This window comes from Sinocyclocheilus rhinocerous, unplaced genomic scaffold, assembly GCF_001515625.1.
Source record: "Sinocyclocheilus rhinocerous isolate Xijiao unplaced genomic scaffold, SAMN03320098_v1.1 scaffold2117, whole genome shotgun sequence".
NCBI lineage: Eukaryota > Metazoa > Chordata > Actinopteri > Cypriniformes > Cyprinidae > Sinocyclocheilus > Sinocyclocheilus rhinocerous.
The window spans coordinates 633,301-654,092 of NW_015626361.1; the positions used below are offsets into that span (position 1 = coordinate 633,301).

Below are 20,792 nucleotides of genomic sequence, written 5' to 3' on the forward strand. Positions count from 1 at the left end.
GTACCGGCAGGGATTGTAGGGGGGGGGAGTGAATGTACAGCGCTCTCTTCCACCTTCCTCTTCCATAAATGGCTGCCCACCGCTCCGGGTGTGTGTTCATGGTGTGTGTGTGTTCACTGCTGTGTGTGTGCACTTAGGATGGGTTAAACGCAGAGCACTAATTCCTAGTATGGGTAACCATACTTGGCCACATGTCACGTCACGTCACTTCATTAACAAAAGCCTGTCTCACAATGCTTTTCTGGGTTCAAAATGGTTCATCTTATGTTAACAGATCAGATAAGGCCTTGTCCTATTGCTTTCCCTGATTCCAAACTTTTTTTTTGTCTAGAATTCAAATATGTTCCAAACATCTTCTTTAATGTCTTTAATGGAAACAAAAATTGTGTCTAGTGAAGCTCCATATGGCGTTGTGAACAACTTCCAGTCATATCTCCTGCTGTGAAGAGTTTCACTCTTGTTCTCTGCCCCTTTTTCAGTTTGACATGAATGACATACCTGAAGTTCATGTTTTCGTTCTCAGACCTTTGAACCTTTACTCTGAAAACTAAACTTGTGAATTAAATGTAATGAATTCTGCTGAAACTGATAGTTCCCCAGATAGTTTTTGTACAGCTAAAATACCTGGAAGCTGCTGACCACTGGATGCCTTGCACATTGCACAAGTTAAAAATGGCTGCACCTGTTCTAATGTTAAAAATAACATGGATACCATTTTTACAGTTGAATACCTAAATGTGTTAGTAAAATTAATGCCAAACCAAAAGCTTTTAGCTAATAATGAATGATACTGTGGTCAGTAACTTAAATTTCTAATTTGTCTAGTCAAATGATCTCGAAGTTAATGTTTTCTGATTTAGATTAATCATTTGCTGTAGGAAAACAGACCTTCTGATTTGTTGCTTAAATGGCAATTGACTGACAGTTGAGACTTTATAAGTTTTCCCAGATCATATTTTCCTATCGTAGGTTTTAGGGGTGCTCCGATTGATCGGCTACCGATCACTATCGGCCGATAATCACGTTGGGATGATTGATCGGCGGTCTCTAAAAAGGCCGATCTCCAAAAACCGATCTCAAGCTGATGACGCTGCCGTGAGAGTTTTGGCACGACATGCAGAGGCACCGTCTCAGTCTCTGTCCGGCGCGGGTAAAATAATTCTCACCTTCATATTTCTTCATTAAATAACTTATAAAGTAATTTGAAAACCTTGTGTGAGACGTAATTTCACAAACAGCGTGAGTGAATCACCATGCGCGCGCGCTCTCTCTTTCTCTCTCAAAATACGCAAATGGCTTCAAATCACCACACATCGCGTCTGTCTATAAGCGAGCTGCACGCTGCACAGTTGACACAGGAATTGTCACTTGCACAATCGAGGCAGTGTCACTAAAGTTTCCCCCTTAGCACCAGTAGAGAAAAAATTCTGGCGCCGTGCCTGCACCTAAGAGGGGAATTCCCCCCATTTTCAAAAATGAAATTCAGGCCCTGAATAAATGTCTTAAAATCTTGATTGGAGTATCACTATAAATAGTTATAAATGATAAATAGAAGGCTTTAAAAAGATCGGTATCGGTGATCGGTATCGGCAGATACTGCTGTCTGTGATCGGCGATCGGTGATCGGCCTCAAAAATCCTGATCGGAGCACCCCTAGTAGGTTTGGGTAACGTATAGTTTTGTTAACAATAGTTGCAGACTACATGCAGCAGTAATTGATGTCAGCATTGTTTCGGTGATCTCCAGTGAAGGAAAATAAAGACTAGAGAACTATACAACAGAGCCAAACTTTGAGGATTGAAAAGGTCATGGGGATCACTAGGTCTCTGGTTCACTCCAAATATCATGTGTCTGAGATCAAATGATCAGCCACTGGTCTCTGATCACTACGTTGAAGAACACATGATTTGGCTTTGTTTCTAGAGGTCCAAGTGACGCACTCCCTTCCCCCCCATCCCAGATTCCCTCAGGTCATTTTACCTCATTTCATTCTCTTAATTGACCTATTTCACCCTGTGGGGCCTCCAGTAACCAGGTGTTGCATCAGCAAGGTGGGTGATGGGCCTCAAGCTGTTTAACTCAGATCGCTTTGCATGGACCCATCTGGCCAAGTTTTGCATTTCAAAGTATTGTCCCCTTAAGCCTTTTTCTTCTGGACTTCCCCCTTTCTCCTTTACCTGTGGCTCCTTTTCATTTTGACATCAGAATACGACACTGACATAGAAGGACCTTTCTTGCTCTTACATTTTGTGAGTAGGATGTATGCGTTTTTTCACATTTGGGAGTGGCACAGTTTGCAGGTCATTCTTCTCTCACGTGTGTCTGTAGGCGTTTGGAAACCTGTTCTTTCCAGGCAGATTGTGATTGTTAAAAGACATCTCAGATGATGATTACTTGGAAAGTTACACAATAACACATCTTAAGACCCTCATTCCCCACCTCCAACCAGTGAAAAACTCACAGCTAGGCCATTTAGTGCGGGAGAAAACGGGGAAGGTCTGACCTAATTTGCAATACGCTTAAAAGAATGAGCCTGTAAGTATCTAACAAGAAATGAAATGTATATTGGAAATGCCAAAGAGCCTCATTTAATAGGCAGAGATTAGTCATTTTGTCATCAGTTGAATTTAGTCATGTTAAATATTAGGGCTGCAACAAACTATTATTTTGGTAATCGATTAATCTAACGATTGTTAGTTCGACTAATCGTCGATTATTTCACTGATCAATCAGTAGACTTTGCTTGATTATTCAGCTTTTGCAATTAGTTAAAATATTGAGTTATACATATTCTAACAAATAAATAAAGGTAATTATTTCAGCTTTTGAAAATCATATTATGTAATTACAATTAATTTATACAAATATATGTATTTGGTACAAAATGAGATGACAGACAGATAAACTCCCATTCACCATTTAGTTAACCATATGAAAAAGTCACTGAATGACATAATTCTGCCTGACATCTCCTTTTGTAAGTCATATGGATATGAAACAAATAAAGGTAAGTGATGAGACGCTTTATTTTTGGATAAACTATTTTATTCAAGCACAACTTTCACAACATAATCTCTCTTAAAATACCTTATAGGGTTATGATAATCAAAACAGTCCTGAGCTAGATCAAGTTTTGATCTCTGCAAACCAAACTATCACCTTAATTAAATAATTTTTTTTTTCCCACTAATAAAAAGATTTTATCATTAGCTAGCTCCACACTGGAGAGCTGCTTTATAACAGAAAATCAAGTTGTATTTCTAACTGAAAGCGACACTGACTCTGGTTTTTCATGTTTAATACTGTAAAGCTGCCTGATTTAAGGCTATTGCATAAAGTACTAACGTTATATAAATGAACGTGACGTGACTGCACTGGAGTACCGAACTGCAGAGCTCGTGCAACATCCACATCGCTGTAATCAGATGCGTTTTAAACTGCTGCTCTCACACCACGGTCAGTTTTTGTTGTGTTTATTTCGTTATTGAGAGGAAAGCACGCAGCATATGTTTACATAATCATCCAAACGCCGCTCTTCAGGTTCGGTTATGCTGCTTTTGCTCTGAAGCACTGTCTTCTTCTCTTGAATTGCATCAGGAGAGCTGAATTACAGTCTTGCACTACAGTGTCACACTGGTCAAACCGCGTTATTGCAGGCTCTTACATTAGGTCATATGAGATCAAACGACTACTCGACAACAAAAATATTTGTCGACAATTTTTTGTCGACGTTGTCGATAATGTCAACTAATCGTTTCAGCCCTATTAAATATCCAAAACTTTTATGGTACACACTGAAAACCATATGAGACCACTGAATGAAAGCATTCTGTTCAAATTTCACAACTAGTGTTTTCCATAGAAATTGACTCATGAGGATTTTTTGGATAGGTATATTTTGTGTGAAGACTCAACATTGTACTTCCCTCAAAGCCTTGTTTTCATTTGCACCAAATGACACTGCCGTTCAAATGTTTGAAAGGAATTAATACTTTTATTCAACATTTGTTTCTTGACATGTCTTGAAATGTTTCTTGAGCACCAAATTGGCATATTAGAATTATTTCTGAAAAATCATGTGACACTGAAGACTGGAGTAATGGCTGCTGAAAGTTTAGCTTTGCTATCACAGGAATAAGTTGCATTTTAATAAATATTAAAATAGAAAAGTTATTCTAAATTGTAATATTTAACAAATTACTGTTTTTGCTCTATTTTTCATCAAATAAATACAGCCTTGGTGAGCGTAAAAAAATTACCAACCCACAAATGTTTGAACAGTAGTGTAAATATGCTGTATATGAATAAAGAACAATAAGTAGGGTTATTTTTATGATGAAACGTCCTTTAGAAGTTACTGGAAATGATCAGGTTTTGTGTAACTCTTGTTGAAATAGCTATTAGTGAAACATTGCCCGCTATGTGGGCATTGTGCCATGGCAGTGCTGAGTATTTCATAGGGTTTCACTATGATCTCTGTAGTCACTTGATCCCAGACTCTTGTGTCTCTCTTTTTATTCTTGAGTGAGAAGAGAAATGGTGCACTTCTTGAATGTCTTTTCTGGTTATTTAAGTCATATTTTAACAATAATGAGTGCGGTGTAATGATTTGATACTGATAACTGATAATATTTTGTGTCTGATAGCAAAAGCTGATATTAAGAACAAGTGTCTAATGCTTTTTTTTATTTGATACTGCGATAACTAAAAATAATCATTATGAATTTTTCAATCATAATAATAAGTTATGTATCTTAACCTGTTGCAAAGATTGTTTACAGCTGCTGATTGTTTCTGTGTACGCATGTCACAAATTTTTATTTAATCTCAACAAAAATTGACATTTATGCATTTGGCACTTTTATCCAAAGTATTCAAGGTTACCCACACATACAATGTACAGGAATATTTGATTTATTAAATTCTGTATGCATACCATATATACACACATACGTACTTTTTGCCTAAACATGGGTGTTTTTGCTAACCTGTACAGCCACTGCTGTGTGTGATGTTCGCTTACTCGGTGGATTTACATATTTTTAGGAAACTCCTGAGCCATTTTCTGATGTAAATGTGTTTATTAGCAAACTGGTGTAGTTATTAGTAGTTAAAGTTTGGATTTCAGTAGGTGAAGCTGCTCCCAGATCAGTGCTTTAGAAGTGAATGATTCAGCTTCCACCCCATATGCTTTGAGCCAGCATTTCTCACTTCTCATTTCCCACCTACACAGGAAATAGGCAGAACCAACCACAAATTCTTACAGACATGAGATGCTGCTGTTCTGAGAAACCAAACCACACAAAGGCCCCCTTCTCACACCCAGGTGGGTGTGTGTTCATCTGCTGTGCTAAAGCATGGTAACAGCTGACGCTAACACAGATTTGATGGCAATTCAACAACGTTCCCTCAGAGTCTTGAGGGAGTCCACAAGCCTCTACTTTAAACATCTAGTGGTGGCTCCGAAACAACTCTTAGCTGAAACTTATTGTTTTTTTAACCTTTTTGGCAAGGAACTCAAATTATGTTTTCCTGTAAGGGATAATCTTTCATATAATGTAATTATATGAGTAATATAAATTCAAATTTCATATAATATAATATAAATTCAGCTATAACGGCAAGATTCAGTTATACTATATAAAATTTAAAAAGAATTGTGAACCTAAGTAATGGACTTATGTTGTCATTGCGTCAATGCAGAAATTATAAAATATTTTGAAAATATTTTAAAATTAAATTTATAATTTGTTTAAAAAGCTGAATAAAAGGGTAATTGCTACAATCAGTAAATGTTCCCTTTTTTCAGAATTTTTTTGGCAGACCTCACATACGTGTTTGCTTCTCTAATAAAGGTTGCATAATATAAAACAAATAGGTCAAGGGGGAGACAAGGTGGAAAGAGTCATTAGAAAAGGTGGGGGGGGAAACCGAAAAAAACGGAAAGATTATGCTCCTCCTCTCCCCCAACCACCTGCTCAGTGGCTCCAGATGTCAGTGACAGGTGTAGATGTCATTCAGGTCAGGACAATGCAAGCATTTTTGCAGACGCTTGCACACACAGGATGAGTGAACTGTTCTCAGCACATGCCCTGTGCCTGTTACAGAAGTATCCTGTCTTGAGTGAATTGCAGTCCTGAATGCCACTGGAAATCAAACAGGCACATGTGGGTGCAGATTTCCATGTCAGTTGGCTTTTTAAACCAGTTTTTTGTGGAGTTGGGTTGCTGAAACCAGCCCATCTGCCCACTGTGGAATGCTAAAGATTTCAGAAATGTGTAAACGTTGAGGTCATGCCCTCCTTAAAGGTTTTAATGGTAAAAGGGTTGAATATTAATACAGATGTCAGGCTCAAAGACAATTTGAATCCCATTGCACTAACCAGAAGATTACACTGTCAGGTTCTGTGTTTTTTAGACCCTGTTTAAATGTGATTTGATATCCATTTTGCAGTGATTTAGAGCCCGTACACACAGAGACGCATTTAGTTGTATACGTAAAAATTTTGTATCGTATCAGCGTTTTGTCCAGACGGATTCGGCATTTTGGGAGCCTGAAACTGCTATTTTTTTAAACTGGGTCCCAGAGTGGATAAATATGAAAATGACACCCTTGCGTTTTCATGTGTACAGCCAATCCATATATTTTGTGAAACGCGCTGATGTCATCACCCCATGTATGACAACAACAGCAACAATGGCGGATGGTTGTGTTGGGTTTGTATATTGCGCGCAAGGTTTATGCGCATGCTCCAAGTCCTCTTCTCTGTTTTTAATGTTTCTCTGTGGCAGAATTACAGCGCCGTGAGATGGCGACGTGTTTATGGAATTTTTTTTTTGGAATGAGGAAGAAGAAAAAAAGATCTGATAGGGAAAGCTCTGGCTTCGTGTGGATGTGGCCTTAATCATACATGGACAGTGTTAAATGCTCCGATGCTTTGTGACCTGATCAATCAAGTTAAAGCTAGTTGAAAACGTGATCACTTCCTGTTTATAATGTAAACTCTAATGCGTCCTGAGGTGTCTAGACAGTGGGCTGCCTACTCGCCTGTCAATTCAATTTAAAGTCGACATGAAATTGAAATTCTTAACACGTTATTGATCTTGTTGTAAGCAAAAAGAAACATGTGCATGGATGATACTTGCGCTTTTTTTTTTTTTCCAGTCATTTAGATTGTTTAAACCCCACACCTTTCTTACAATCGACTGATATGAGTAGTTGTTGAGGTGAACATCTCAAGGAAAGAAGGGCCAGAACTTGTTTTTCTTTTTTAGGACAGAGACTGATTTAAAGTCGCAGTGTATATTCAGGCACTTTAGGAAAGAAGAGTAATCAGGCGGCCCATCAGGAATCCTCCCGGTGCTCCCGATTAGCCAATCCGGGCCTGGGAGTAATTGTTCTTGAACAATGCAATTCAGAATACACTTTCACTCAAGTGTGTCTTGCTGTATGAGCTTTTCAACACTCCTTCCTATTTGAACAAATGTGGTTTATCTGAAAAATCGTGCAACATTCATAGAAACCAAGAACACAATGCTAAACTTAGAGCTATGTTCATTCAAATAGTTTGGTGTAACTGCATCTTCTACAGGCAGTTTAAGGCAGACATAATTAACATTATCTTGTCTTTCTGTCCCAGGCCAAAAGGAGACTAGATCTGGAAGAGCCACTTTACCTCCCAGAATTCCGCACACCAAAAGGGAAAGGAAACTCTGCGTGTGCAAGGGCACCAAGCCCCAAAAGTGAGTACAACAAATGTCAACGCAATCACTGTAATCACTGTTCAAGAAAACTGGACCTTTTGTTTAAGACCACCGTTTCCATATGATGAGTGAGGGGTGGAAGTTCATACCTGTTTTAGGGCATCTGATAATGGTTTGAAAAGCAAACACACCTGTCCAAGCATCTCTTTCTCTTTTGGTAGGAACTGCAGCTGGTAATATTCAAACTATTATTAAAAGAATGCCTCTGTTGTATCTTTCTTTCTTTCTCTATCTCTCTCTAGCTCCCAAGTCTCCAGGGGAGCGCACCCGTTATGACACTTCCCTTGGCCTGCTGACTAAAAAATTTGTGGGCTTGCTGAGCGAGTCGGCTGATGGGGTTCTGGATCTCAACTGGGCCACAGAAGTTCTGGAGGTTCAGAAGAGACGCATCTATGACATCACAAACGTTTTAGAGGGTGTGCAACTCATCCGCAAGAAATCCAAAAACAACATCCAGTGGCTGTGAGTTTGTTAGATTGGATGTTCGGTAAACCAGAGTGCTAAATGCTCATTTTTGAGTCGACTCTGAAATGCATGACACGAAGATGTTGTTGTAGTCCATTCTAAATGCTCCCCTTTTCATGTTTGGCAACTTCTTAACTTGTGGTTTTCCCACTCATCAATCTGAATGAATGGAGCTTCGGTTTTATTACAGTAGTTATTTATATAGTATTTATATATAGCAGTATTTATATATATATATATATATATATATATACATATATATACTGTATATATATGCACACATATACATTCTTACTATGTGATATTAATTATGATGGTTTCAAATAGTATGTTCCCTATATGTTCCCTGTGCTTTAGGGTCAGTGGTGTGTTTGAGAGCTCATCCAGCAATTCAGAAAAGACCAGCGCTCTCAAGAAAGAGCTTTCTGAGCTGGACAGGCAGGAGAAAGCTCTGGACGACCTCATTCAGTCCAGCTCAACACGGCTACGTGAACTGACAGAGAACAAGGACAACCAAAGATATCCTTTTATTGCGTGCATGTTTGTACTCTGAAGAACTGAGGAGTGGTTTGTCTCCTTCACTTTTGTGAGCTTGCTCAGACATGCTGTTTTAACAGCTTGTATCCCTGCAGCCAAACACTCACATGGCACAGACATCCATTTTACAGTTATCTTAATTATGAGTCTTTCATTTCAAATACAATAAAGTTACTATGTATTTGAACTCTCAGTCATTTTAAACGCTGTATTCGATGTCAAAGCTGTTTGTCCTTAATTGAAGCTCACATTAGGATATGTGACCTATCAGGACATTCGTACCATAAGCAGCTTGAAAGATCAAACTGTGATTGCTGTGAAAGCACCATCTGAAACCAAACTGGAAGTTCCAGAAGCATCTGAGGTCAGTATTTGTCTTAGTTCTAACATTGCTGAAAAGACCTGCATGAATCCTGATGCTTCTCTAAGCTTGTTTATGCTGGCTGGTGTTGATCAAGCTTGTGGACCATGCTAATCCAAACTGATCAACTAGCATTGCTTTTCTGGAGCTAGTTGACCAAGGAAATCTTGCTGGTCAAGCTAGTTAAGAATCCTGGTGGGACACAAGCATGCAATACAACATATGCTGCTCTTTTCAGCCTTTTATTTATCTGTAATATTAATTCTAACCCAAACGGAGTAATTTAATATTAAATTAAAAATTAAAAGTCTTACAATAAGATTTAATGTTTAAGAATTTTGAGCTGTAAAATATGTATATGATTTATTACATATAATTTTTTTTGTCTTGTCTTTCCTCATACTTTAATTTGCTGTCCTGTAGTTATTAAAAGCCACTTTGAATTTTTTTTTTATTTTTATTTTTTCAATCTTTTGTCTCTTTCACATTATGGATGTAAAATTGTAATTTATGACTCAACTGATATTATACAAAACATGGTTATTACAATCTGCTGGTAAATTTCACCTTTTTTTTTTTATTAGGGCTTGCTGCAGATTTACTTGAAAAGCAAGAATGGCCCAATTGAGGTGTACTTGTGTCCTGAAGAATGTTTGGAGGACGCTAGTCCCGTCAAGAATGCCACACCCAGAAAAGATTACCCACAAACCCCCAGCGCCACCACACCCTCTGTCTTCCCACCTGCCAAACCCCAGCCAGTCGAAGGTGAGACAATTGCCAGGAGCTTACTACTACTTACCACTTTCAAAGCAAGCTTCAGCTGAATAAGTGCTAGTGGTAACATTGTGTGCAAGCGAATAGAGCTGTGTCCCAGCAGTTCGTTTACAAAACTCTGCAACAAGCTTTATCTTAGTTATGATTACCAAAGCCATCTATTCATTATCAAATGACAGACTAACAGTATCTTTTTTTTTTTTTTTTTTTTTGTACAGGTTTGCCATCAAAGCCTCAGCCATCGATGACTGGCACCAGTGGCAGCAACTCCCTGCTCGATGTGGAGGGGATCCTGGATCTTCCTCCCAGCCTTCTCCAGATCACCGAAGACCAGCTGCCTGGGATGGCATTCACATCCGACCCATCTGGGCCTTTTGTTAATTTTTCTCCTCGGCTCAGCCACGACGACTACCTCTGGGGTCTGGAGGATGGAGAAGGCGTATCTGACTTCTTTGACACATACGATCTGGGAGATCTGCTTAAAACATGAGTTATCCAGTGTGACGAAACAGTGATTGATGATGGGAGAGTTCAATTGTAATTAGTTTAATTCAGAAATAGATCCTCTGAAGTTTTACAACACTCCTTCACATAATGACAGATTGAAGTTTGTATAAAATGCACTACTGAATTGGCTTAATCGGTTCTGTTCCTGATAAAGACAGTAGATTTGGGATGGGACCGTGTCTTAATGTTTTAACTACTATAGTGATTAGAATCGGACAATATTTAGTCAACAAGCGCCCTCTAGAGGAGATCCATGTGTTAGGTTTTGTACACTATGAAGCCATACTTTTTATTTCAGTCAGCCATATTACCTAAAGTAAGGTATTTTTGCTTAGTTGAGATATTTTTGACAAAACAAAAACTGAATTTTCATGTGACTTTATTTCAATTTTAAGTTAAATGTTTGCCAATTGGCAATGTTTTTGGTCATTATTACTTGAATATCGATGATAAAATCAGGCCTATGTATTTGCCTTTTTTAGATATGAGGTAGAATTGACTGTTTATTAGTAATTCTTGGATGAGATGTATGGAACTCGGGTCATTTTAAAGCTTTTCTAGAGCTTTAATTATTGTAGTACCGCCAAACATTGCCAGTAGAGGGCTGTGTGACCATTTTTAGCAAAAAGATTTGAGAGCGTGTATGGGAGGCATCTTCATAACCAGACTCAACTGAACCAAAAATCAGTCATTCAGATCCTTTCAGTCTGGAAAAAAGTGCTCAGGTTTTAAGAAATAGGTGCTTGTCTGTTCATTCTACCTCCATCTTTTAGTTTTAGACACAATGAGGTAATACCTTGATCTTGTAAAAGTGCCCTTTCCCATGGCACTGAATAATGATTATGTAGTACTACATGGCTCAAGAAACAAGATTTTTACCGCTGACACATCTGTTAATGAGAAACCTCAGGGAATGTCCATATTTGGCAGCTGATTTTTATTTTTTTTTTACATTTCCAAATGATTAATTCAAAGTGATAAATTGGTGGGGGTTTTTTCCCTAGTCCGTTTGATGTCTTCTCTCAATTTTTCCTCAAATTACGGTAATGGAGTTCTCAGGGTTGACTACTCCACTCGGAGTAGTTTACAGACTTTTAATGGGGTCTGGCAAAAAACCTTTGATACTGTTTGAACACTGAACTGCTGGGAATACAAAGTGGACTTTGTTTCCAGGGTTGTTGTTTTTTTTCTTCTTCCCTATTTGGAGTTGGGATTCTTGTCCCACCTGAATGGTAGGTTTTATAGCTGCAGAGACAAAGCAGAGTTTAACTGTTTTGATCTGGTGTGTGTAGAAATACACTTACTTAAAACTCCCATCTTAAATGCAGAGCACATATGGGTTGGGATTCAGAATGGAAAAGCTTGATTTTTACAACTAGTTTCCCACACCCAGTTCTGCAGTGAAAATAATTCTTCTGAAGCAAACATTTCTCAGTCGGACTGAACAAAAACTTGTATTTAGTAGCGTTCTGGAAACCTTATAAGGTTGATTCAGCATCTGTTAAGGAGTTGAGATGGGTTTAAGAGCAGTTGTTTCAGTTTCAGATTTTAAAATGTATTAATTTGAAAATGCTTTTTAATGTGTGTACAAAAGTTTTTTTTACCTGGGGTTTGCTTCATGCAACTGTCCCACATGCGGACAACTGTCCTGTCCTAACAAACTTGAAAAATGTATGTCTATATATGCATGAGTGTGCTGAAGTGTGTACTAATTTTTGGCAGTTTTGTGCATTTGATTGTAGTTTATAGTTTGGTTTTTTTTCTCATTTTTTGGGATGTTTTTAAATAATCATTATGCTTTTAAATTGTACATATTAATAATTTTGTATTTATAGGATTTGTATTTGAAGGAAATTGGTAATTGTCTCAGGATGTGTCATTTTTATAGACCGTCTGTTTAACAGGCAGCACTTAATATTTGATATTGTGGTTAAATGAATAAAGCCCTGGTGTAATGCTGAGTCGCATTTTTGTGTACAACGCATTTTTTGTTAAAAGTTAAAGTTTTGTGCTTGTATTGCACAGTATAAACAGACTCCCACATGGATATATGCTGAATATTTTTGTTTAACTGTACTTTCCTGTATTTACCTTTTTTATATTAACGATAATGATTTTTGTGCTTGCGCTTGTGCTTAAAAGTTGACCTCTTTTAGTGAGGCTTTAAAAAATCCATAATATTTTAGCTCATCTAAAATAAGTGACTTTAACCATTCCTAGTCAAAGAATAGTGACTTGACCAGACAGATTATATCACTAAAATTAAGCATTTAAATCTAATTTACAGTAAAAACAAAACTACAACATTTTTTAGTATATCTAATCTCATATTTGGCTCCACTTCTAATAGACATTGTAATATTGTGGTTATTGAAGTGAATATTGGTTTATAGGGCAGACCTATGTATAATTTTAATAAAATTCATGTGTCATGAAAAAGTCATGCACAACCTAAATTAAAATAGAAAACTAGTCTGCATCAAACAGGTTTGCTCACAAGCATGACAGAAGAGTTTCCAGAGGAGGATTTTGGATTTCCTCATACAGACCGTCACACATTTACAGAAAACAGATTTATAATCATGAAGTAACAGTAACCGTTTATGCCAGTTTGTCATTAAGAAATTGCTTCTAAACTGGTTTATAAACACTGATGACTTTAAGGGAGGATCGAAGTCTTATTTTATGACTAGTTGTAATTCTTTGGAGGGAGTGTTACAGTTGTTTTCATGTCTTCATCATGTTTCTGTTGCACAGTTAGTGTTTCTAGTCCCACTCTAGTTATGTGTAGATTTCCACAATCTTCCCTGTAAGATATTTTTGCTACCTTCTCTCTTTTGCAGTGTTTTACCATAAACGTGGCCTCCCTGGGCTGACAAGATGGGATAAATGATCCTTCTGTTCTAGAGTCAACAGATCTTGGCAGTGTGGATGGGAGGGGCTGTCTGCTGGGAATCCTTCTGGTCTGAGCTGTAACCTTTCCTGGAACACACCTCAATTTTTGTTCAGCAGCCACAGATTCCACCCCCTTCCAAATCCAGCCCCCAGATGCATGCGATTGGCTGCTGTCGAAAAAACAACAATAGGGGAAGGACAAAAGCCAGTAAGTAGGAACATGCAGCACATTGTGGCCACAGCAATCTTAAAAGGTGGAGAAGATGAGAAAGAGGGATAAATGAAAGGGTAGTTCAAAGGCAGACTAGAGCTCACCTGAAAACAAGAACTTGCTGTTAAAGTTTTCACAAATGGCTTTTTCGAACTTCTACCTCATACTTCCTTTCTCTCTCTTTCACCCACTTTCCTTTTTCTCTTCCTTCAGAGTGACGTCCACCCAGTTAAATGCAACATTTCTGCTCAGACCCACAAAGCAGCCACACAAAGCGGGGCCACAGCCAGGGGGAGCAAGAAAGTATTGTTTGGCCACAAAACCACCATTATATCAACAATAACTCATGAAGCCAATACAGAATATGAAGAGAATAGTGTGTGCGTGCGTGCGTGTGTGTGTGTGTGTGAGGAAATGCATTGTGTTGGGGGATGGGGTGTGCTTTGGAGAAAGTTAACTTGGTTTTATTTGGGTTGTTATTTTTTGAATAATGTTTAGTTTCTTGCTTGTTTGAACCAAGTTTGACCTAAAGGTAATTTTACATGTCCACCGCAGTATAAATCCTTGTTTGATGAATAAATCACTCCATTTTAGATATGGAGACAAAGACACATGTATTTAACTTATTTGATGATAGAGTTTTACTTTTAATTTTGACTCGGTCCTTATAAGATAAGGTAAAATAAGATAGAGAGCGGGAAACAAATAAACAGTGCAAGAATGCTGTTTTTTCATGCACACAGAGTCTGATGTAACAAGCCTTATGACTCTTTATATGGTCTGAAGGGTCTTTTCATGCTTCATTGCAACTATGAGGAACAAAATGCTGTCCAAAATGGTCTAATTTATTTATTCAAGCTAATAATCAAATTATACACCATAAAATACTTGCGCATACCTAGAGGGATAAAGTCGAAGCTGATACCTGTCCAGCACATTACATCAAATGTAATAGTATACTGTATTATTAAAGGATAAGGTAAAGTGTGCAGCTTTTCAAAGGACACGGGAAGAACCGTCATACCTCTATGATATCTGACAGTTCTCAATATTTGTCTTATAAAAATTCTGTTATTCAGAACACTGTGGAATATAAGCACAAAAGCACTATGAGTTTCCATTGCTCTGAAGCAACTAAGCAGCACTATTCAATCTGCCTTTTCAAAAATAAAGACTGCACATGAAAAGGTGCCAATTGTGTTAGTGAAGCAAACTTCTTGATTTTTTTTTTTAAATCAGGGGTGGGTTTCATTTAAACTTTAGAGTGAAACAGATGAAGCATGTTCATTCATGTACTTGTAGTGCGTTTAAGGAAATGGCTTATCTGCATTGACACTTGAATAAAGAGGGAAAGTGCATGCACAATCCTTTTCAGTTGGCACCATGCCCCATTGCTCCACTGAAGGCCTGCATATGTGCACAATGCACTGATTTTTCATCTGTCTACAACTACATTACAAAAAGAAACAAAACAAGACAAAAGACAAGAATCTACATGAAGGAAAGCAAAAGTGAGGAACCCTTGTGAAAGTGTGCTTATTGAATTGAATGTGCACTTGTGGGGTACTTCAAATCTTAAAGGTATATATATATTTTTTAAAAGTACTTGAAGATAATATAATATTAATATTTGTAAGTACACTTCTTTGACCATATTTCAAAAGCAAAAAAACAAAACACACAAAAAACGTGAAATTACATATAAATAGCAGTTCAAATATTTGCGTTTAATATAAATTTATTTAATTTTTTATTTAAGTGGCCAAATATTTTACATTCATTTTGCACTTAAGTAGCCTATATTATTTTAAAGTACATTATTTCCATAAGTGTACTTCTTTCCCAAGTACTACTACTTCACAAGGGAACAATGAGCCAAAAATATTTCAGGGGAGCACTGGATGATTAAAAACATCAGTTTTTAAAACAAACAAAAACAACAACTTAAAGTCTTTCTTTAACGCCTTCATGTTAAATAACAGAAATCATAGTTACATTGTTTTGTATTTGTTTTCAATTAGGCTACTTGTTTTGAATTAAAACGTTTAAAATTAATTGACTGTCGGGGTGGTGATGAGAGTGGATTAATAATTGTTTTTACATAAATTCATACACAAAATTTAAAATAAAGCCTAATCTACATGTTTTCAGTTGGAATTACTACCAATCCAGCTACCTTGTAGCCTTTGTTATTGACATTGATTTTATGGATAAGTTGTTGTTTCAAAACCACTTTCATTTGTAGAGGACAAATATTAGGAATATTGTAAGATACACTGATGTTACAGAAGTTTAAACAAAATTGTACATTTTCGTACTGGCCTCCCATATGACTAAGAAAGACAATATCGGCCTATTCAAATGGCTTCAACAGAAGTGTTACAATATAATAATTAAAGGGCCCTTGCACCCGGAGCCACCTCTACCCGGTGGCCTTAGGAAAACTGAGAATGCTGGGCATTATGCATTTAAAGTGGTAAATATAAGAGGAATATGTCACAGTCATTTATATGTGCCAAACTTCCTGCTGCCAGCTGGTGGCGCTATGACTATAACTGAATATTGGCATGTGGATGTCTTCAGGCCAGGACTTTTATCAAACATGTGAAGTTTGGGGCAGTTCGGACATTGTATGGCGGAGTTATTTTTTTAATTATTTTTTTTATTAACATTTTGCCAGTAACATTTGACATTTGAAAACATATTGTTATATTCCAATGAAAATGTGCCTTTAGCAATGATCAAGAACAAACAACATGTTACGAGGGATTTAGAATAATAACAAGATAAAAAAAGCAAGTATCAAGATAAAACGAAATAAATAAAAATAAAATACAATAACAATTATATCAAAAACTAAATAATAATAATACACAGATAAATAATAATATAAAGAAAAGAAATTAAATTTTTTTTTTTAACTTTTCTTTTTGACTCAAGTAGGGGGTAGGAAAGTTCATCTAAACATTATATCTCAATTCACAGATGATTCAAAACCTTATTTAAAATCTGGTATGTTTTAACTGCTTTTTTGTTTCTCTTTAATTTACAGAGGGATTCAGCAAAACTTTTTAATTCAGAGCAAAATGCAATAAAATTTGGTTTAGACGCTGTAACTTTACACTTATGAATATGACCTTTTCCAAGCAAGGAGAGGACTTTAATAGCATTATTTAAAAAAGCAGATCCAGTGTTACACAACAAAAACAGGACCATTTCTTCTGTGATATCAATAAGGTTATTAAAGGATGTAAAGATCAAACTTGAAATCTCAATCCAAAATGGTACTGTAAAGGGACATTTAAAGAACAAATGAAGCACTGATTCATTTTCAGATCCACAAAAAGAGCATTCTGGGTGAATATCCATAAATTTAGATAAAAATAACTTGCAGGGGTAAAGTATGGCTGCGTTATAACAACTTCCTTTTCCATGACAAAACATCGAAATAGGTCAGGCCGCCACAGACAAGCCCTTTAGCGAAAACTCAAGATCTTCGCAATTTACATAATTATGGATTATAATAACTTATACTGTCTTTTCACGCGTTGCGTTGCATCGCGCCGCGTAAACATAAAACCATGTCTGCATTTGTGATTGGAGAAATGACAAACAACAAGAGCTACTCTACACTGCCCAAAACTCGCGTTTGAATCGTCAGTGGCAAATACTTTAAATAAAAAAAAACGTACTTACAGTCTGTAAGTCAGAACAGCCGGCATTGTAGTCTACACTTCCAGCAATACTACAGCGAGAATGAAAGTTACGCCTTCTTTCTTTGCGTGAACATTTGGGCGGCGTTATACAAATCTTCCCACATCATGACGTAGATATGTGGGGGCGCGTTAGAACAAGTCGTTTTAGGTAGGCGTGGCTGACTCTTAACTTTTATAAAGAATATCTCTTTGGATTTGAGACTTTAGTCTTTGCAACTTTACAGATCTTCTTTATGCACCAAGAGCTTGTAACACTCCAAAGAGAAAGGAAAAATTTTAATTGCACCATATGACCCCTTTAAAATTAAACGCCTGAAAATGGCAAAAATGGAGCAAAATTTACCGAGAAATTTCAAAATAGCAGACTTCCTGATGTGTTTCGGAATTAGCTCCAAGAAACTTTTTTGTAGGTACTGGTGTGTTACATCTACCGACATGTACGTGAAACGTAGCGGGAGGGGCACTTCGTTGAAAGAGTATAGGTGGCGCTATGGAGCCATTTTGTCACACCCATTTTCACAACTTCTGGCGTGTGTGCAAGTTTCATGACTTTTCGAGCATGTTTTAGGCCCTCAAAAATGCGATTCATTTTGGAGCATAATAATAATAATAATAGGCTAATAATAATAATAATAATAATAATAATAATAAACGGAGAAATTCCAAGATGGTCCTCACACCGCAGTGCTCGGGCCCTAATAATAAAAATACTCTATGAGTCATTTCAAAAGGCCTAATATTTCACTCTCCAAGAAAAAAATGGATTCCTGTTTCATTCTTTCATGAATCTGAAGACTTCCATTCTTTCTCCGCGCGCTCTTTTCATTTCGTCAGTGAACACAAACATTCCCACGTCATGATGGAATGACTCCCTCCCCTCTCGCCACGCGCTATTGAACGCTCGCGCGGCACAGAGAAAGAAAGTAGACGGAGGGCGCAGAGAAACTTTACCTACTCTCTCATACGGCGGAACACAGAGAAGACCGACACTTTCGCCTTTGGTCGCAGATATGAAACAAATTTTAATTCCTCTGCTCTGGCTCTAGATGACTTTATGGAGATGCACTTTGCTTGATCTTGAGGTGTTTGTTTTCACTACGTTTTCTGGGATTTTAAGTTTCTCGGTTGGTACAGTCGGAAAAAAACATGCCGGAGAAAATAAGTATTTCAGATTTTGTTTATTTGGCGAAAGAGGACCTATCGTCCCCGGTAAGCTCTGGATTTCAGTCTAAAATGAGCGACTGTCGGAGCACCGTGGCCGCGCTCGAAGAGGTAAGGGCGCGTGCAAGCGCGTTGTTTATCTGTGCGCAGGTGCACAACACCTGAGTGAATCCCTGTGAAAATCTCTGACACACACACAAAAACCATTTTAATTGCACCCATGTCAATACTTTTTAATATGAGAAAAACACTATTATTTTGAATTTAGCCTAACTTAATGAAATTTTGGTTGCAGAGTTTATATTAATCTGTTTTATGTGTGCTCTTACTTTGTAGAGTAATAAAATGGTCCATCCTTTTCATTTTTAAATTGTTATGAGTCAGGGTGACCTTTCGAGTCTACAACGATAATTTATCTGAAGATAAACTGGGAAAAGTATTAAAGTTGCCAAGGTTAGTTGAGCATGTCCGTAGATAATGTAAACTACACCTGTGGTTACTCTGCAAGGAGGACACCTGTGTGAACAACAGAACTGACCTTTTGCCATTTAGTGAACTGTTGCTAGTCAATCTTTTTTAAACACTAGTGGTTTGAATGCCCCACTGCACCCTTTATGGGCTTGTGTTGTGGTTAATAGTCAGAGGATGGCACAGGAGTCACAACAAGTAAGAGACAGGGACTGTTTTCAAGTGGCCCAGTAAACTTGGCGCTTGGATGTTGAGGAGTTGTTGTCTCCAGTCTTAAATAGCGAGACTGGAATGACGGGGGACAAACGCAGAACCACCCCACAGTCCTTCACAGCTGCATCATTTAACTGAGGAATAGTGTTAATATAGTTAATTACAGAGGAGCAGGACTGATAACAGACTCATTACTTGTTGTGAGGTCTTATCAACGTTATATTGGTCTTTGGCTGCCAGCTCATCTATAGGCATTTGTGTGGATATTAATGGAGAATAGAGAAATCCTGCCAGCACGCAATAACACTGGGCATGTTGGGACAGTGGAAGCCTTTCATTTATTTCCGCCTGTTTCATGGGAAATGGTTTAAGGTTTTTTTTTTCAGCAATTTCAAGTTCTAGAGCAGTGGTTATCAATTCCAGTCCTGGCGACCCACCGCTCTGCATATTTTGCATGTCTCTCTTATTTAACACATCTGACTCAGATAATTAGCTCGTTAGAAGAGAGCTCCATGCATGAACTGTGTTCTCATTGACAGGGTCCCTAAACAGTGTTCATTGCTTACTACTCCCTGAGCACAGGAAATCTGTTGAAGTTTATTTCACTTCGAAACATTCATTCACTGATTTGCGCTACGCCACAGCCTGCAGCGTCTTCACACACAGGTGAAACTTACTAGAGAAGTGTGAAGTGTGACAATGTACCTCTGTAAATAAATACAATCACGTTTTGCACACTTTAATGCCCTTTGAATTGAACATATACACTCCCTTTAAACTAGAATCATGGTGGAATATCCTGTGAAGTCCACTTCGCAGGGCACTTACAATCAAATAGAACAAATGTCTGAAGTGATAAGAGATAGGCCTACATACAAAATGTGCGGAGTGTTGGGTCGTGAGGACTGGAATTGAGAACCACTGTGGTTTTCAACCAGAGAGCTGGGGCCCACTAGGGGGCCTCAACAAACTTCCAAGGGGGCCACAGGATGGCACAAAAGTATTTAAATAAATACATTATTATTAATATAGTAAAATAATTAAACTCTAATCTAAATTAAAATAGTAAATCACAAAACCAATCATATTTCTTTTCCCCCCTCAATAATTATAATTTTTTATTGAAGAACATAAAGTTCTCAAAATTCCTGGAATGGCAGAATGAATGGTTAATATCAATGTTCCCAGTTTCTGTTAATAAAATTTTTAAAACAGAAAATGTTATATTGGGGTGCCTTTGAATATTGTGCTCTTAAAGGCTTGCAGGAATGGTCTTACTACATCAAGGGTTATCGATTAACAGAATAGTTCACCTAAAAATGAACATTCTGTTATCATTTACTCACTCACACTTGTTCCAATCTTGTTGGACTTTCTTACATGGAACACAAAAGTAGATATTTAGCAGAATGTCCAAGCTGCTTTTTTTTCATACAGTGAAAGTAGATGGGGAACAGGGACAATCATGATCGCCATTCACTTTCATTGTGTGGGAAAAAGCTGCTTGGACATCATGTTAGATGGCTTCCATTGTGTTTTACACAATAAAGAAAGTTCAGCGCGATTGGAATGGCATGAGGGTGTTAATTGGGGTGCAGATGATGAACATTTGGGTTGAACAATGCCTTCAAGCACCACTTAAGCAACGCAAAGAGTTCCGAAACTAATACTAGGTTTTGTGGAAATATTCTTTAGAATTAACACAGAAAGAGAAGATGGAA

The 20,792-nt window shown here is 37.5% G+C and overlaps 2 protein-coding genes across 3 annotated transcripts in view; both read left to right on the top strand.

The window, feature by feature from the left end:
* The window catches only part of LOC107712003 (transcription factor E2F2-like), a 21,584-nt gene extending 11,194 nt beyond the window's left edge, over nt 1-10,390 (top strand). Inside the window, exons 2-7 of the mRNA XM_016517128.1 lie at nt 7,640-7,742; nt 8,006-8,225; nt 8,586-8,747; nt 9,015-9,129; nt 9,711-9,891; nt 10,119-10,390. Coding sequence (XP_016372614.1) covers nt 7,640-7,742; nt 8,006-8,225; nt 8,586-8,747; nt 9,015-9,129; nt 9,711-9,891; nt 10,119-10,390 — 1,053 coding nt within the window. The remainder of the gene's footprint in view (nt 1-7,639; nt 7,743-8,005; nt 8,226-8,585; nt 8,748-9,014; nt 9,130-9,710; nt 9,892-10,118) is intronic.
* Nucleotides 10,391-18,147: 7,757 nt separating this feature from the next.
* The window catches only part of LOC107711687 (arf-GAP with SH3 domain, ANK repeat and PH domain-containing protein 2-like), a 34,876-nt gene continuing 32,231 nt past the window's right edge, over nt 18,148-20,792 (top strand). For both annotated transcript variants that reach the window (XM_016516707.1, XM_016516716.1), the window contains exon 1: nt 18,148-18,501. In XM_016516707.1, coding sequence (XP_016372193.1) covers nt 18,376-18,501 — 126 coding nt within the window. In that variant the 5' untranslated portion in view covers nt 18,148-18,375. The remainder of the gene's footprint in view (nt 18,502-20,792) is intronic.